The sequence below is a fragment of the Pseudophryne corroboree genome, chromosome 4 (genome assembly GCF_028390025.1).
Source record: "Pseudophryne corroboree isolate aPseCor3 chromosome 4, aPseCor3.hap2, whole genome shotgun sequence".
Classification (NCBI taxonomy): Eukaryota; Metazoa; Chordata; class Amphibia; order Anura; family Myobatrachidae; genus Pseudophryne; species Pseudophryne corroboree.
Window position 1 is genome coordinate 489501808 of NC_086447.1, and position 18673 is coordinate 489520480.

The 18673-nt window shown below is 47.1% G+C and overlaps 1 protein-coding gene across 6 annotated transcripts in view; it reads left to right on the top strand.

Annotated features, from left to right (window-relative positions):
• FIG4 (FIG4 phosphoinositide 5-phosphatase) overlaps window positions 1-18673 on the top strand; it is a 665438-nt gene that overhangs the window by 349224 nt on the left and 297541 nt on the right. For all 6 annotated transcript variants that reach the window (XM_063917119.1, XM_063917117.1, XM_063917120.1 and 3 more), the window contains exon 18: window positions 17331-17389. In XM_063917119.1, coding sequence (XP_063773189.1) covers window positions 17331-17389 — 59 coding nt within the window. The remainder of the gene's footprint in view (window positions 1-17330; window positions 17390-18673) is intronic.

Sequence of the window (18673 nt, forward strand, 5' to 3'; positions counted from 1 at the left end):
ATTAGGCCCTAAGTATTCTGCAAGGTTGTATTCAAGCCACACCTGCTCAGTGAGGCTATGCAATGCAGGGCAGTGCCGGGCATGAGAGGCGCTCTTCCCATTGCTGCCAGTCGCCACTGCACCTGTCACACTGTGCGACAGGCAGCGGCAGCGGTCCCCTGAACAGGGAGCTGCTCGGCCCACTTTTGCCTCTGCAATATGCATAGGCAGCCAGTGAGGGGGAGAGAGAAATAGTTGCAGCTGTTATTGGGGAGGGAGGAGGGGGAAGACATACCTGCAGCTGCAATGGGGGGAGGGTCCGTAGCCATGATGGGGTAGGGGCATAGCCACAGCTGTGATGGAGGGACATAGCTGCAGCTGTGGTGAGGGAGATAGATATAGCTGCAGCTGTGATGGGGGGGGAGATAGCCGCAGTTGTGATTGGGGAGGGAGGGAGATAGCTGCTAGCCTCAGCTGTGATGGGGGTGGGGGGTGGGGTGGGGGGAGAAATAGTTGCAACTGTTATGGAGGGGGAGAGAGAGCCGCTAGCTGCAGCTATGATGGGAGGGGGGAGAGAAGTAGCCACAGCTGTGATTGGGGAGGGGGGTGGGAAATAGGTGCAGCTGTGATCAGGGAGGGGACATAGCCACAGCTGTGATTGTGGAGGGGGAGGGGGATATAGCCGCAGATGTGATGGGGGGGAAGCCGCTAGCTGCAGCTGTGATGGGGGGTGGGAGAAATAGCCACAGTGGGCGTTATGTGAAAGGGGCACTACCGCTGCCACTGAAATTAAGTTGGGTGGTTACTAATTATCAAGGGCCAGGCATGATGCAGCAGCAGCTTTGTTCTCCAGCAAGCACACGCTGCTGTGTGCTGGCTGGGCTGTAGTGGTGGCAGGGAGGCTGCTGCCACTTAGCAGCAGTAGTCTCTTCTTCCTGTGTGTTTATATGTGTGTTTGTTGGGGCGGGCGGTGGAGGTGTATATTTTAAACCTAACACATAGCTTCTGCTTCTTATTTATGTAACACTTAGTAACACTATGGGGTATATGCAATTGCGGTCGAATTCGCGGCAATTTTCGCCGTTTTTTAATTCGACTCAATTCGACAGGTGAATCCCGGAAGGTGGCTTCCGGAATTCACCATATTCAATGAAAAACAGATTCGCCAGAGTCGCGGGCGAAAATCGGCCGATTTGGCGGATTTTGCCGCGATTTTAAAAAACGGTAAAAAAACGTGAAAAACCCGGAAAAAAAATGGTGTGGGGTCCCCCCTCCAAAGCATAACCAGCCTCGGGCTCATCGAGCTGGTCCTGGTTCTAAAAATGCAGGGGAAAAATTGGCTAGGGATCCCCCGTATTTTTAAAACCAGCACCGGGCTCTGCGCCTGGTGCTGGTGCCAAAAATACGGGGGACAAAAAGAGTAGGGGTCCCCCGTATTTTTAACACCAGCATCGGGCTCCACTAGCTGGACAGATAATGCCACAGCCGGGGGTCACTTTTATGCCGTGCCCTGCGGCCGTGGCATTAAATATCCAACTAGTCACCCCTGGCCGGGGTACCCTGGGGGAGTGGGGACCCCTTCAATCAAGGGGTCCCCCCCTCCAGCCACCCAAGGGCCAGGGGTGAAGCTTGAGGCTGTCCCCCCCCCATCCAATGGGCTGCGGATGGGGGGGCTGATAGCCTTTTGTGATAATAAAAAGATATTGTTTTTTCCAGTAGTACTACAAGTCCCAGCAAGCCTCCCCCGCAAGCTGGTACTTGGAGAACCACAAGTACCAGCATGCGGGAGAAAAACGGGTCCGCTGGTACCTGTAGTACTACTGGGAAAAAAATACCCAAATAAAAACAGGACACACACACCTTGATAGTAAAACTTTATTACACACTACCGACACACACATACTTACCTATGTTGACACGCCGACTGCCACGGTCTCCGACGATCCGAGGGTACCTGTGAAAAAATTATACTCACCTTCCAGCGTCCAGAGATAAATCCACGTCCAGAGAGTAAAATCCACGTACTTGTTTAAAAAAAAAAACCCGCAAAAACCCGCTCCATACCGGACTAGAAAGGGGTCCAATGTTTTCACATCAGACCCCTTTCTCCCGAATGCCGGGACATCACGTGACTCCTGTCACTGACGTCCCTTCAGCCAATCAGGAAGCGCTACTTCCGTGGCGCTCACCTGATTGGCTGTGCGCTGTCTGTACTGTGACAGCACATCGCAAAGCCGCTCCATTACTTTCAATGGTGGGAACTTTGCGGGTAGCGGTGGGGTCACCCGCCGGTCAGCTGCTGACCGGCGGGTGACCTTACCGCTAGCCGCTAAGTTCCCACCATTGAAAGTAATGGAGCGGCTTTGCGATGTGCTGTCACAGTACAGACAGCGAACAGCCAATCAGGTGAGCGCAACGAAGTTGCGCTTCCTGATTGGCTTAGAGACCTTTCTGTGACAGCTGTCACTGACAGGTCTCATTCGTGGAAAGGTGTCCCATGTGTCAGCATGGGACCCCTTTCAGTCCGGCATTGAGCGGGTGTTCGGTTTGTTTTTTTGCCAAGTACGTGGATTTATCTCTGGACCATGGCTGAGGTGAGTATATTGATCTTTTCTTTTCAGGTATCCGTGGATTCTACATGGAGAAGAGGACCGATGTCGGCGTGTGAACATAGGTAAGTATGTGTGTGTCGACGTATGAAATAAAGTTTTACTGTCGACGGTGTGTGTGTCCTGTTTTTATTTGGGTATTTTTTTCCCAGTAGTACTACAGGTACCAGCGGGCCCGTTTTTCTCCCGCATGCTGGTACTTGTGGTTCTCCAAGTACCAGCTTGCGGGGGAGGCTTGCTGGGACTTGTAGTACTACTGGAAAAAACAATATCTTTTTATTATCACAAAAGGCTATCAGCCCCCCCATCCGCAGCCCATTGGATGGGGGGGGGGGGGCAGCCTCGGGCTTCACCCCTGGCCCTTGGGTGGCTGGGGGGGGGGGACCCCTTGATTGAAGGGGTCCCCACTCCCCCAGGGTACCCCGGCCAGGGGTGACTAGTTGGATATTTAATGCCACGGCCGCAGGGCACGGCATAAAAGTGACCCCCGGCTGTGGCATTATCTGTCCAGCTAGTGGAGCCCGATGCTGGTGTTAAAAATACGGGGGACCCCTACTCTTTTTGTCCCCCGTATTTTTGGCACCAGCACCAGGCGCAGAGCCCGGTGCTGGTTTTAAAAATACGGGGGATCCCCTGTCAATTTTTCCCCCGCATTTTTAGAACCAGGACCAGCTCGAAGAGCCCGAGGCTGGTTATGCTTTGGAGGGGGGACCCCACGCCATTTTTTTTTATGATTTCACCGTTCCAGCATTAAAAAAAAAAAAAATAATAATAATATTTTAAAAAATATATAAATAATATTTGTGCCTCCAAAAAAAAAAAAAAAAGTACCTAATCCCTTCTAATATAAATAGATCTGCTATTCCCCCCCAAAAAAACACAAAAAAAAACATGTTTAAATTTTTTTTATTTGTTTTCACCCTCCAAAGTGTGGCTGATTGAAAATGACGAATTTGCTGTCTAAAAGCACTGCTGTCGAATTTCCAAACTTGAATTGAATATGCTTTGGTCGAATTGCAGCACTTGTATCATTGCAGAAAAGTCGAATTTGCAAAAAGTCGAATTTCAAAAAGTCGAATTTTGAAAGTCCGTTTTTTGGTCGGAAAGCACTGAATTGCATAGGCGATTTTTTTTTTTGGTCGAAAATGACCCGAAATTCGACAATTTCGGGAATTCGACCGCAATTGCATATACCCCTTTAACCTCTCACTAGTGTGATGTCTTGGGACAGTTGGCCTGTGCTGTTTTCGGAGGTATCGTGCCCTGGACTTGAGCCTTAGTGTTAGGGACTCCACAGATGAGGTCACTGGTCGTGGTTGGTGGGACCATATGTTTTTGGGCCAAAAATGATGCTAAGCACTCTAGTTTTGCTCTATGTTAGATTGCAGAGTTTATTATAACTATTCTAATTAGCAGTGCTTAGTACCATAGAGTGTACATCTGCATTTTCTTTTTTCTGTGTGGACACAGTGGCGCCAAGAAGGGGGGTACTCTTTAACCGAGCCTGTTAAAGGGCCCTGGGTCCCGCTGTACTAAAACTGCTCATGTTAATACAGTGGTCCCTGTGTTAATGGGTCATTAATGGAAACTGAGTTGTGACAATAAACTAATCTCTCTCATCTTCTGTAGACCTTCTACCCACCTATATTAATTTCATGTTCAATGTAAATGGCTTTCAAAATGGAATTCATTGTTTTCAATAACTTCTACTTAGTGGACTCAATGGTTGAGTTTAGATTACCTCTAATGGCCTTTTGAACGCAAGTACAGACATTAATAACAGCCTCATTAAACTAGTGCTTTTTATGCAGCTGAATCAGCTAGTGAATATATGAGGACGTACCTAAATTTAGGATCATATCAATTTTCTGTGTAGTGCTCCCTGATATTTAGACATAGTGCAAGTTGTTCTAGTATGTCATGAAGATGACTTTGCTATTTAGTGTAATTTCTCTTTGTTCCTAGCTTTCTATTATTTTGATTTTCTAACTGAACTGTGCCTTAAACTAATAATAATTGATGGTTTCTGTTATTCTGTGACTTTTAGCGCTCACACTGCCATCAGTTTCAGACTATTCAATCAGACTGTAGAACAGAAGGATACATAAGATCTTTGTACCAGACAGGTAGCACTGCACACATAGATTTTTCTGATATCATATTCCCAGTTTTGTCACATAATTCAGTAACTACTGTATGAGCAATCATCTTGTTATTGTTCTTTGTTGTGACTGTGTTGAGAGTTTAATAGTAGTTGGGTTTATATTCACTGCAAAAATGCAGGCAGGTTCTTTGTGATATAATGGCATAGTAAAATTACAGGTGCTGTAAAGTTCAGCTTAATGTTTGCATTGTGATAGCTAAGGTAAAGATGAACAACACTGATAACGCAAAAACGTTATTAATAGGAATATGTTATATAGTAGTATAGTTGTTTTTTTTAATCTATTATGTAATTTAGGCCCTAATTCAGAAGTGGATGCAGCATCGAGGGCGGACACAAACGGATAATTTTTTAAGTCTGTGCTTGTGTCCTAGTGGTTTACAGACGACATTTACAGTTCAAATTTAGATGCAGAGAGAAGGATTTTTGGGGGCGTTCCTGGGAGGTAACGGGGATGGCTAAGGAGATGTGGGTGTGTCGAAGCCAGCAGTAAGTCGCATCGGGCCACCTGAGCAACCATAGGACTTGTGTAAAGTCCGATGGTGCGTCTTTGTATGCCAGCATGGATTGGAGCCGCAGTTTGGTGAAGATACTAGCACCTTTGACTCTGTCGAATAGTTCCGTGATTAATGGTAGAGGTTAGCTGTTCTTAATAGTACAGGTTGAGTATCCCATATCCAAATATTCCGAAATACGGAATATTCCGAAATACGGACTTTTTTGAGTGAGATAGTGAAACCTTTGTTTTTTGATGGCTCAATGTACACAAACTTTGTTTAATACACAGAGTTATTAAAAATATTGTATTAAATGACCTTCAGGCTGTGTGTATAAGGTGTATATGAAACATAAATGAATTGTGTGAATGTATACACACTTTGTTTAATGCACAAAGTTATAAAAAATATTGGCTAAAATCACCTTCAGGCTGTGTGTATAAGGTGTATATGTAACATAAATGCATTCTGTGCTTAGATTTAGGTCCCATCACCATGATATCTCATTATGGTATGCAATTATTCCAAAATACGGAAAAATCCCATATCCAAAATACCTCTGGTCCCAAGCATTTTGGATAAGGGAGACTCAACCTGTAATATCATTTAAACCTCGGTAATCGATGCAGGGGCGTAATCCTCCGTCTTTTTTCTTGACGAAGAAAAACCCCGCCCCTGCTGGAGATGAGGAAGGACGGATGAACCCTTTCTACAGATTTTCTCTTATGTACTCACTCATAGCGAGGGTCTCAGGAACGGAGAGAGGATATGTGCGTCCTTTGGGTGCGTTTTTCCCTGGGAGTAGATCAATGGGACAGTCCCATTCTCGATGGGGAGGCAGAAAGTCAGCGGCCTTTTCACTGAAGACGTCAGCAAAATCCTTGTAGGCCTCAGGAAGTCCAGACTGGGGTTTTAACCCTGAAGATCTCACGGGACAGATTTGAGCCAAACGGGAATGTGAGCTGTAGTGTGGACCAGTTGATTTCATGAGTGGCTTTAGGGATGACCAAAAGTTCAATGAACTCGGAATGGAGGAAGCCCACTCCCAGGACCACTGGCTTAGTCTGCTGGTTGATGGAACCCTCGGCAATACGACTACCATCCACAGCAGTGAGGTAAACTGGGCAAGACAACTTTAAAACAGGTAGATGGATCTTCTCAACTGCAGCTTGTGTAATAAAGTTCCCAGCAGCACCACAATCTACTAAAGCAGAAAAGGGATGTAATCCACTCTGTATTTCCAATGTTACGGGGAGGATGAGGTCTCGAGAAGAAGGAGCTTTGGCTGAAATTCATAACTTGACTCTTCCTTTGCAAGTTAGGATCTGGCGTTTCCCGAACGAGAAGGACAGGAACCAATCATGTGACCAGCAGCAGCACAATATAGGCACAGTCTCTCCTGTAACCTTCTTGACCGCTCCTCAGGGGTTAAACGGGACCTATTCACTTGCATAGGCTCATCAGAAGTAGTGGGTAGGGACTGTACTTGAGGCATAGCCCGATTCTTGCGAGGGTCACTTCGAGAACGTTCACTGGTTCTTTTGCGTAAACGCAGGTCCAGTTTCACACATCTGGAGATTAAACTTCCAGTTGCTATGGGAGATCTCGGGTTGCCAACTCATCTTTTATACGATCAGACAGTCCATGCCAGAACGCAGCAACCAACGCTTGATTATACTATTTTCTCTTACGTCCTAGAGGATGCTGGGGACTCCGTAAGGACCATGGGGTATAGACGGGCTCCACAGGAGACATGGGCACTCCTAAGACTTTAGATGGGTGTGCACTGGCTCCTCCCTCTATGCCCCTCCTCCAGACCTCAGTTAGATTCTGTGCCCAGAGGAGACTGGATGCACTGCAGGGGAGCTCTACTGAGTTTCTCTGAAAAATACTTTTGTTAGGTTTTTATTTTCAGGGATCACTGCTGGCAACAGGCTCCCTGCATCGTGGGACTGAGGGGAGAGAAGCAGACCTACTTAAATGATAGGCTCTGCTTCTTAGGCTACTGGACACCATTAGCTCCAGAGGGTCGGAACGCAGGTCTCATCCTCGCTGTTCGTCCCGAAGCCGCGCCACCGTCGTCCTCACAGAGCCGGAAGATAGAAGCCAGGTGAGTATAAGAAGAAAGAAGACTTCAAAGGCGGCAGAAGACTTCAGATCTTCACTGAGGTACCGCGCAGCGGTAACGCTGCGCGCCTTTGCTCCCACATTCACACACACTCACGGCACTGTATGGGTGCAGAGCGCAGGGGGGGCGCCCTGGGCAGCAATAATAAACCTCAAGGGACACTGGCTGACATATATATACTGCGGAGGCAGTATATTAAATAAACCCCCGCCAGTATAAAGAATTTGAGCGGGACCAAAGCCCACCATTGAGGGGGCGGAGCTTGATCCTCCAGCACTAACTAGCGCCATTTTCTCCACAGCACGCTGCGGAGAAACTGCTCCCCGGACTCTCCCCTGCTAAACACAAGTACAGAGGGCAAAAAAGAGGGGGGGGGCACATTTATTTGGCGCAGTGAGTGTATTATTGATATACAAAGCGCTGTACAGACTGGGATTTTGTTCCAGTGTCCAGTGGCGCTGGGTGTGTGCTGGCATACTCTCTCTGTCTCTCCAAAGGGCCTTATTGGGGGACTTTCTCCATATATATATATCCCAAGGTGTGTGGGAGTGTTGGTACGTGTGTGTCGGCATGTCTGAAGCGGGAGGCTCGTCTTAGTAGGAGGTAGAGCAGATGATTGTGGTGTATTCGACGGCACAGTCGACACCTGATTGGATGGATATGTGGAATGTTTTAAATGCAAATGTGTCTTTATTACATAAATGATTGGACAAAGCAGAGTCCAGAGAAAAAGCAGGGAGTCAATCCATGGCTATGACTGTGTCACAAGGTCCTTCAGGGTCTCATAAACGTCCCCTGTCCCAGGTAGCAGACACTGATACCGATACGGATTCCAGTGCGACTACGATGATGCGAGGTTACACCCAAGGGTGACCAAAAGTATTCATTATATGATTATTGCAATAAAGATTTTTTGCATATCACAGAGGACCCCTCGGTGCCTGACACGAGGGTATGCATGTTTAAGGAGAAGAAACCTGAGGTAACCTTTCCCCCATCTCATGAGCTGAACGCTTTATTTGAAAAAGCTTGGGGAAACTCCATACAAGAATCTGCAGATTCCCAAGAGAATTCTTATGGCGTATCCTTTCCCCACTTGGGCAGATAACTTGTCATCTGACATTGACACCCTAGATAAGGATAGCATTTTATTGACCTTGGGTCATATAAAAGACGCAGCGTTATATATGAGAGATGCTGCGAGAGACGTTGGGCTGTTGGGTTCAAGAGCCAATGCCATGGCAGTTTCTGCTAGGCGAGCCCTGTGGACCCGCCAATGGACGGGTGATGCCGATTCAAAGAGACATATGGAAACTTTGCCTTACAAGGGTGAGGTTTTATTTGGGGAGGGCCTCGCGGACCTGGTTTCCACAGCTACCGCGGTTAATTTTCTTTTTTGCCTTATGTTCCCCCACAGCAAAAGAAAACACCTCAATATCAGATGCAGTCCTTTCGGTCGCATAAGTCCAGAAGGGGTCGGGGCTCTTCCTTCCTCGCCAGAGGTAAGGGTAGAGGGAAAAGAATGCCTGCTACGGCTAGTTCCCAGGAACAGAAGTCCTCCCTGGCTTCTACAAAATCCACCGCATGACGCTGGGGCTCCACTGCGGGAGTCCGCGCCGGTGGGGGCACGTCTTCGACTCTTCAGCCAGGTCTGGGTTCTGTAAGATGTGGATCCTTGGGCGATAGAAATTGTATCCCAAGGCTACAAACTGGAATTCGAAGAAGTGCCTCCTCGCCGATTTTTCAAGTCTGCTTTGCCAGCTTCTCCCCCAGAGAGGGAAATAGTTTTAGCTGCGATACAAAAGCTGTGTCAACAGCAAGTGATTATCAAGATTCCCCTAGTGCAACAGGGGAAGGGGTACTATTCAACTCTTATTTGTGGTCCTGAAACCGGATGGCTCGGTCAGACCCATTCTGAATCTAAAATCCCTAAACCTGTATTTAAAAAAATAAATTAAAAAAAAGTTCAAATTCAAGATGGAATCTCTCCGGGCAGTGATCTCCAGCCTGGAAGGGGGGGATTTTATGGTTTCACTAGACATAAAGGATGCATACCTTCATGTCCCCATTTATCCTCCTCATCAGGCGTATCTGAGATTCGCTGTACAGGACTGTCATTACCAGTTTCAGACGTTGCCGTTTGGGCTGTCCACGGCCCCGAGGATTTTCACCAAGGTAATGGCGGAAATGACGGTGCTCCTACGTAGGCAAGGAGTCACAATTATCCCATACTTGGACGATCTCCTGATAAAAGCGAGATCGAGAGATCAGTTGCTGAAAAGCGTGTCACTCTCCCTGAGAGTGCTGCAGCAACACGGCTGGATCCTAAATCTGCCAAAGTCGCAGTTGATTCCAATGACTCGGCTATCATTTTTAGGCATGATTCTGGACACGGAAAAGAAGAGGGTTTTTCTCCCACTGCCCCCAGGCCGCAGTGCCCCGGGCAGAGGCAATGCTTGTCCGCACCAAGAACCGCTCCTGATGTCAATGTCTGGAACTAGATAACATATTGTCCCACGGTGCGTGTTCCCTGACGAATCTGGAGGATGTCTGAAGAAGCAGATGTTGTACGCCCAGGTTCATCAAAGATTCGTCGGAATGCAGCAACAAATTCTGTATAGTTGTTGAGGAGAGAATCTGCTCGCTCCCATAACGGTGAGAGCCAATTCAAGGCAGGACCAGTCAGGAGGGACACAATGTATGCAACCTTTGTCCTAGGTGTCGGGAAGTTGTGCGGCAGCAATTCAGAGTGGACTTTACACTGATTCAGGAATCCACAACACATTTTGGGATTGCCATCGAACTTACTAGGCGTAGGAAGATGGAGACGAGACCCTGGAGAGGTAGACACTGGAGGACCTGAAGATGTGGAACTGGAAACTGGAGCTGAAGCTGGAGTAACAGAACTTGGAAGAGACTGTTGTAAAGTGTCCAGTCGGGAAGACATCCCTTGCAGGAACTGTATAATCTGCTGTTGTGCAGCCTCTTGACCATCGAGTCGTGACACTAAAGTTTGATGGACCCCTGCCCCCACACTCTCACCGCCGTCCGGGTCCATGGGCCTTCAACAAACGGTCTGGTCTGTAACTGTGTCTGTACCCGGAGGGGGCTCTAGTGGATCAGTGGTGGTGCGGTGGAGGAAACAAGGAGGCTGTCAAAGATTCCTGCGCATGTGCGCAATTATATTTATTTAGCACACGGAGGTATGAACAGTCACTGAAGCACAATAACAATACTGATGGTTTGAGCAAAGAAGCTGACAGAGGTATAACAACAGTCACAGGTGATGATCAGTAAACCAGTGAAATTAATAACAGTGATGACCGGCCTGGAAACCGATAGCAAACATCGATGGTCGACTTGGAAGTCGATGGTAACAGGATCCAATATGCAGACGATAGTAATGCAGCTGATAGCAGTGAACACAGGCAATAGTAACTCCGGAGATTGGTCTGTAAACCAACAGCAATAGATTCACAAAGTCTGTATATATGCAGTAGTCCACAGAGCCAAGCAAGGCCAAAGCAGGAGACCGTTTGTAAGTTGCAAGCTGGTTGTTTTAAGTGCCAGATGGAATAGCACAGTGCTGAACGCAGATAAACAACACACAGGTGAGAATGGTAAGTAGCACCTGGAGAGAGTCTCTTACTGCATGCAGAGGTGTAAGCTGATTGTGGAAGGAGTTGTAGCATAGCAGGATGGCTGGAGCCTGTAGTTCCACGGAGACACTGGAGCAGGAAAATCACTGGAGACAGGAGCCAGGACACTGGATGTGACGCGTTGCTCAAGGCGATGAGACTGAGCCGATGTTCTGGATTTATACCCCCTGGTCAGCAGGCATTGGATGCTTGAATCATGTGTGCAGACACAACGCAGGATTGGGTGTTTGCAGGTCTGCAGACCGCAAGTGTCATGGCGGCGCCCATGCTGCACAGATGGTGGGTACACACTAGATGGACTTCAGGGGTACACAATGACCATGGGCACCGTGCCCGCAGACAGAGCATTCTGAGGCTGTGACCTCCGGAGGCCTGCACACCAACGTGCTGGTAAGTGAGATGCCACTGAACGCCGTTTCCTGACAGTGCGCTAATGCATGTTGGTATGAGACTTGACAATGGACATAATCACTGCAATCCCAAATTATATCATTTTGCAGGTACAGTTTGCTTCTATGACTGTGACATTATTATTATTATCATAATGAAATTTTATTTATAAGGCGCCAGAAGTGTTTCGCAGCGCCGTACAAAGGACAGTACAGGGAAACAAAATTTGGCATTACAGTGAATAAATAACAAAAATAGAGTACAGGTAACAAAGAGCACCACAATTCTCAAAACATAATACAGCTAAGATGTAAGTAGCGAGGGAGTAACCATCGTACTACTTGGGGCTGGTGGCCATAGATGGAGATGAGCCTTGACCAGCAGGAGAAAAAGCGGATAAAGATGGTCGCTGAGTAGGAGAGAGCTGCGAGTGATATGTGTCGAGAAGAGGGCTTTGACAACAAGAGGAAAGAGGGCCCTGCTCTGAAGAGCTAACAATCTAGTCGGAAGGGACGACAGACAGATGACATGTAGTGCAAGCAAGCGGGAGGTAGCCTGATGGCAGTATGTAAGCAAAGCCGATATGTTCAAGGCATGAGGCAGGGGGATGGAGGAGCAGCCTCAGGACTAATTTATGCACCGGGAGGGTATGCTTTGATGAATAGGTGGGTTTTTAGTGCCCGTTTGAAGCTTTGCAAGGTCGGGGAGAGTCTAATGGAGCTGGGGAGAGAATTCCACAGAAGGGGTGCAGCACGGGCATAGTCTTGAACTCGAGCATGGGTAGCAGTGACCAGGGTAGTGGAGAGGCGACGGTCATTGGCCGACCGTAGGGGGCGGGGGGGGGGGGGGAGTATGAAGGAAGAGGAGGTTGGAGATGTAGGGAGCAGTGGAATTAGAGATGGCCTTGTATGTGAGTGTGAGGAGTTTGAAAAGGATTCTGTAGGGGAATGGGAGCCAGTGTAGATTTTGTTGAAGGGTAGTGGCAGATGTGGAGCGGCGGGAGAGAAAGATAAGCCTAGCTGTGGAGTTCAGGACAGATTGGAGGGGAGCAAGATGGGAGCAAGCGAGGCCAGTGAGAACATTGCAGTCGTCGAGTCGTGAGATGAGCAGTGAGTGGATGATAAGTTTAGTTGCACTCTGGGAGAGAAATGGCCTGAAGCGAGCAATGTTGCGTAGCTAGAACCGACAGGATTGTGCCAGAGCTTGGATGTGGGGTGCAAAGGAGAGGGAGGAGTCAAGAGTGACGCCCAAGCAGCGGAGTTGGGGAACGGGGGAGATGATGGTGTTGTCAACCGTGATAGAGATTATGGTAGGGGGTGTTGCTCTGGGTGGGGGAAAGATCATGAGTTCAGTTTTGTCCATGTTGAGCTCAAGAGAGCGCTCATACATCCAGGAGGAGATTGCAGAGAGGCAGCTGGAAACCTGAGAGAGGACAGAGGGGGACAGATCTGGAGAGGAAAGGTAGAGTTGTGTGTCATCAGCATAGAGGTAGTATTGAAGGCCAAAGGAATTAATGAGAGCTACCAGGGAAGAGGTGTACAGGGAGAACAAAAGGGTGCCTAGGACAGAACCCTGAGGGACACCAACAGGAAGGATGGAAGGGTGTGAGGTGGTGCCGGAGACAGACGCAGAGAAGGAACGGTAAGTGAGGTAAGAGGAAAACCAGTCAAGGACAGTACTAGAGAGAGTCAAAGGCAGCAGAGAGGTCAAGAAGGATGAGGAGAGAGAAGTGGCCTCTGGATTTGGCCGAAAGCAGGTCATTGGTGACTTTCACCAGGACAGTCTCAGTGGAGTGCAGTGGGCGAAAGCCAGATTGTAGTGGATCGAGGATGGAGTTGTCAGAGAGGTAGCTTGTGAGACGGCTGTAGACCAGTCGTTCAAGTAGTTTGGAGGCGAAAGGGAGAAGAGAGATGGGGCGGTAGCTAGTGAGTGATGAAGGGTTGAGGTTGTTTTTTTTTGAGAATAGGTGAGACCAGAGCATGTTTGAATGGTGATATTGCATTATCTTGCTTGAAGATACCATGTGGGAAGACAATCGGCATGTATGGGTTTAAGGGCCTAATTCAGACCTGACCTAACTCTCTCTGCACATGTTATATCTGTCCCACCTGCAGTGCACATGGTTTTGCCCATCTGCTAATAAATGTGCTGCTACGATCGGGTCTGAATTAGGCCCTAAGTGTTCTGCAAGGATGTATTCAAGCCACACTTGCTCAGTGAGGCTATGCAATGCAGGGTGGTGCCGGGCATGTGAGGCGCTCTTCCCATTGCTGCCAGTCGCCACTGCACCTGTCACACTGTGCGACAGGCAGCGGCACCGGCAGCGGTTCCCTGAACAGGGAGCTGCTTGGCCCACTTTTGCCACTGCAATGTGCATAGGCAGTCAGTGAGGGGGAGAGAGAAATAGTTGCAGCTGTTATTGGCGAGGGAGGAGTGGGAAGACATACCTGCAGCTACGATGGGGGGAGGGTCTGTAGCCGCAGCCATGATGGGGTAGGGGCATAGCCACAGCTGTGATGGGGGGACATAGCTGCAGTTGTGGTGAGGGAGATAGATATAGCTGCAGCTGTGATTGAGGGGTGGGGGAGATAGCCGCAGTTGTGATTGGGGAGGTGGGGAGATAGCTGCAGCTGTGATGTTGGGTGGGGTGGGGTGGAGAAATAGTTGCAACTGTTATGGAGGGGGAGAGATAGCTGCTAGTTGCAGCTATGATGGGAGGGGGAGAGAAATAGCTGCAGCTGTGATTGCAGAGGGGGGTGGGAAATAGGCACAGCTGTGATCAGGGAGGGGGAGGGGACATAGTCACAGCTGTGATTGTGGAGGGGGGTATATAGCCGCAGCTGTGATGGGGGGGGGGGGGGGGAGCCGCTAGCTGCAGCTCTGATAAGCGGGTGGGAGAAATAGCCACAGCTGTGATTGGTGGGATGAGGGGTTTTTGAGACATAGCCACTGATGTGATTGGGAAGAGGGCTGGGGAGACCTAGCCACAGCTGTGACGGGGTGGGGAGATTGGTGTCTGTGGAGAGGGAGGCTGCTGTGGGGAAAGTCTTCTATGTGCTGGGCTGCTGCTGCTGTCTGTGGTGCTGAGCACGAGGAGGTTGAAGTAGAAGCGGGGCTTCAGGTAAGTAAGTGCAGTACTGTGACTGTGGTATTATGTGGTATTATGTGTAACGGGCACTACTACTGTGGGTGTTATGTGTGGCACTATTACTGTGAGCTATGTGTTAGGGGCACTACTACTGTGGCACTAATACTGTGGGTGTTATGTGTAAGGGGCACTACTGTGGGCATTGTGTGGCACTGAAACTGGGCATTATGTGTATGGGGCACTACTGTAAATGTGATGTGTGGCACTATTACTGTTTGTGTTATGTGTAAGGGGCACTACTACTGTGGGCATTACATGTGGCATTATGTGGCATTAATACTTTGGGTATTATGGGTAAGGGGCACCAGTACTGTGGGCATTATGTGTGGCACCACTACTGTCGGCTATGTGTAAGAGTCATTTCTACAGTGGGCGTTATGTGAAAGGGGCACTACCGCTGCCACTGAAATTAAGTTGGGTGGTTACTAATTATTAAGGGCCAGGCATGATGCAGCAGCAGCTTTGTTCTCCAGCAAGCACACGCTGCTGTGTGCTGGCTGGGCTGTAGTGGTGGCAGGGAGGCTGCTGCCACTTAGCAGCAGTAGTCTCTTCTTCCTGTGTGTTTGTTGGGGCAGGCGGTGGAGGTGTATATTTTAAACCTAACACATAGCTTCTGCCTCTTATTTATGTAACACTTAGTAACACTTTAACCTCTCACTAGTGTGATGTCTTGGGACAGTTGGCCTGTGCTGTTTTCGGAGGTATCGTGCCCTGGACTTGAGCCTTAGTGTTAGGGACTCCACAGATGAGGTCACCTGGTCATGGTTGGTGGGACCATATATTTTTGGGACAAAAATGATGCTAAGCACTCTAGTTTTGCTCTATGTTAGATTGCAGAGTTTATTATAACTATTCTAATTAGCAGTGCTTAGTACCATAGAGTGTACATCTGCATTTTCTTTTTTCTGTGTGGAAACAGTGGCGCCAAGAAGGGGGGTACTCTTTAACCGAGCCTGTTGGAGGGCCCTGGGTCCCGCTGTACTAAAACTGCTCATGTTAATACAGTGGTCCCTGTGTTAATGGGTCATTAATGGAAACTGAGTTGTGACAATAAACTAATCTCTCTCATCTTCTGTAGACCTTCTACCCACCTATATTAATTTCATGTTCAATGTAAATGGCTTTCAAAATGGAATTCATTGTTTTCAATAACTTCTACTTAGTGGACTCAATGGTTGAGCTTAGATTACCTCTAATGGCCTTTTGAACGCAAGTACAGACATTAATAACAGCCTCATGTCAAAAACTTTTGGTTTGTGTTTAAACTAGTGCTTTTTATGCAGCTGAATCAGCTAGTGAATATATGAGGACGTACCTAAATTTGGGATCATATAAATGTTCTGTGTAGTGCTCCCTGATATTTAGACATAGTGCAAGTTGTTCTAGTATGTTATGAAGATGACTTTGCTATTTAGTGTAATTTCTCTTTGTTCCTAGCTTTCTATTATTTTGATTTTCTAGCTGAACTGTGCCTTAAACTAATAATAATTGATGGTTTCTGTTATTCTGTGACTTTTAGCGCTCACACTGCCATCAGTTTCAGACTATTCAATCAGACTGTAGAACAGAAGGATACATAAGATCTTTGTACCAGACAGGTAGCACTGCACACACAGATTTTTCTGATATCATATTCCCAGTTTTGTCACATAATTCAGTAACTACTGTATGAGCAATCATCTTGTTATTGTTCTTTGTTGTGACTGTGTTGCGAGTTTAATGGTAGTTGGGTTTATATTCACTTCAAAAATGCAGGCAAGTTCTTTGTGATATAATGGCATAGTAAAATTACAGGTGCTGTAAAGTTCAGCTTAATGTTTGCATTGTGATAGCTAAGGTAAAGATGAACAACAGTGATAACGCAAAAACGTTATTAATAGGAATTTGTTATATAGTAGTATAGTTGTTTTTTTTAAATCTATTATGTAATTTAGGCCCTAATTCAGAAGTGGATGCAGCATCGATGGCGTACACAAACGGACGATGTTTTAAGTCTGTGCTTGTGTCCTGGTGGTTTACAACGACATTTACAGTTCAAATTTAGATGCAGAGAGAAGGATTTTTGGGGGCGTTCCTGGGAGGTAACGGAAATGGCTAAGGAGATGTGGGTGTGTCGAAGCCAGCAGTAAGTCGCATCGGGCCACCTGAGCAACCATAGGACTTGTGTAAAGTCCGATGGTGCGTCTTTGTATGCCAGCATGGATTGGAGCCGCAGCTGGTGAGTGTCTCTGTACAAATTCTAGTGCATTAGTATAAATTTGCAGTATCACTGCGTACAGAGACGAAGTAGTGATTGCAGTGTTGTTCGCCGCTAAATCAGACCTATAGTCTGGAATCTCGGAGCTCCGTCCGTCTTGCACTGCATTACATCCGGCTCTATATGTGAACTAAGTTGCACCTTGCATGCGACCCGATTGTGTTCGTACAGAGTCACAGTTGCGAGTTCAGGCACATGCATTGAGAAGTACATTAAAATGCATGGGCGATCCTGGGCAGTGACTATTCATATGCACAGAGGTGGTCCGTCTGGAAGTGTCGTGGGCATGTCGCTGAGGTGTTTGTGTACACAGATGCTTGGGGTCTATGGCCTAAAAGTATAATGTTCTTGTGGGTCCTGTGTACTGCAACACTTTACATGTGGCTGCCACAAAGTAATAGACATTATGCCCTGTTTTTCATAAGTTTGTTAAATATTTTCTCTAATAGAGTCTGAAAAACTATAATTGCTATAATGTTCCTTTTTGCTCTTTTTCCAGTTATACATTTTGGTGGACTCCAGGGGTCCTGGAGCATTTACCATTGCCACTTGATGAAGGTAATAAATTACATTGGCACACATTGTTGTGATTATCTGGCCTTTAGTATTTCTGAAATTATGCTTTTATGTGATGCATTCAGTGATTTGCTTGTCTCGATTTAAATTTAAGTGCAGTTTTTAATATCATGAGAGAAAAGACAATGCAAGAGAAGCCACGTAAGAGACTTTATTTTCTCTAGTCATCAGGTTACTTCTCTTCTTGCAAGCGGGACTGGAAAGAGACCTACATTTTGTATTTTTAAGGTCAAGATTTCAGCACTATCTGTTTTCTTCCAGAAAAAAATGGGATTGAACCCATGTGTCCTGGTGTTCCTTCTGGGACTGCTGCAAATTAATGTCTGCCCTTTTGAAGCACTATACTCAGTGGACCAAAATTATCTTACATGCATCTCCTGGTCATATTAACAATGAGAAGTGTGTGGAAGTGTGTCAGAATTGAAGGAGAAAATGGGATTTTTGTGCTTACATTTCTCCGATTACACGGAGGACACTGAACAACCTCCTCTGTGCACCTTTTTGTTCTGTTCACTTTCTGGTCCTGTCCTACAGTATTTTGTTCTAATGATTTGTGCAGTGTGTCTCAAATCCCTGTATTCTATGAATCAAGTTTTAGAGTCATCAAACAGGGTATATAGAGGTAGGGGCCTGAGTTAAGATGTCGTTTTAAAAGTGATCAGGCTCCTCCCACCACATACCATACCCCAGTTTCCGCCATGAGAAAAGGATTTAGCAGAAGTATAACAGTCACATTTTTATCATATCCAAATTTATTTGGTTAAGTAATTCTTGACCTATCTGTTTACTTATCTTTGCCTTGCATTTTTCCCCTATTGCTCTATTGGGATGTAGTCGGGATGCCGCCAGTCAAAATACCGACGACGGCCAGAATGCCGGCAGCGGCACCACTGCAATTCCCTCTCCTGGGTGTCTACGACACCTACGTAGGGGGAATAGAACCTGTGGTGAGCGCAGTGAGCCACCGAGGCCGCAGCATGGTGAGCTCAGCGAGCCCACAAGGGGCTTCATTGCGCTGACGCCATTCTGGCGGTTTGGATTCTGGCGTCAGTATTTTGTCTGCCAGGATCCCATACCCAACGCGCTCTATTACTGGGTACTTTATCTGAAGATGACTTGCATATATAAATAATATCTTTCCATAGACCATTTCTGTTTTGTCTGTTGTTCTTTGTCTTCTAGATAGCATGTGATGACTGTAACAAGTATTTATTAACATTGCTGAAATTTGTAAAGTTTCACTAAACAAATAGCAGCCAGTCATTA